The sequence below is a fragment of the Eimeria tenella genome, genomic scaffold, assembly GCF_000499545.2.
Source record: "Eimeria tenella Houghton genomic scaffold, Eth_scaff2746, whole genome shotgun sequence".
Classification (NCBI taxonomy): domain Eukaryota; phylum Apicomplexa; class Conoidasida; order Eucoccidiorida; family Eimeriidae; genus Eimeria; species Eimeria tenella.
This window is the reverse complement of record NW_013542622.1, coordinates 226-527: the sequence shown is the minus strand read 5'-3', so window position 1 is coordinate 527 and position 302 is coordinate 226. Positions and strand designations below refer to the sequence as shown.

General features: G+C 56.0%; 1 protein-coding gene across 1 annotated transcript in view; it reads left to right on the top strand.

Annotated features, from left to right (window-relative positions):
- ETH_00040305 (uncharacterized protein) overlaps positions 1 to 162 on the top strand; it is a gene marked incomplete at both ends in the record, with an annotated part of 2158 nt that extends 1996 nt beyond the window's left edge. Inside the window, one exon of the mRNA XM_013375393.1 lies at positions 4 to 162. Coding sequence (XP_013230847.1) covers positions 4 to 162 — 159 coding nt within the window. The remainder of the gene's footprint in view (positions 1 to 3) is intronic.
- Positions 163 to 302: the final 140 nt, after the last annotated feature.

The window sequence follows — 302 nt, the reverse complement described above, 5'->3', positions numbered from 1 at the left end:
GCAGCAGAAGCAGCAACTGCAGCAGCAGCCGCAGCAACTGCAGCAGCAGGAGCAGCAACTGCAGCAGCAGGAGCAGCAACTGCAGCAGCAGCAACTGCAACAAGAAGAAGAACAACTGCTGCTGAAGACACCTGTGCTGCTGATTGGAAGAGGAACTCGTGACTGCTGCACCTTTGAGGTAAGGTGCTGCTTTTGCTGCTGCTGCTGCTGCTGCTGCTGCTGCTAGTGGCAGACTTGGCTGCTTTTAGGGACCTTGCTGGTGCTTCTCATTTAGCTGCTGCTGTTGCTTGTGGTGCTGCTGC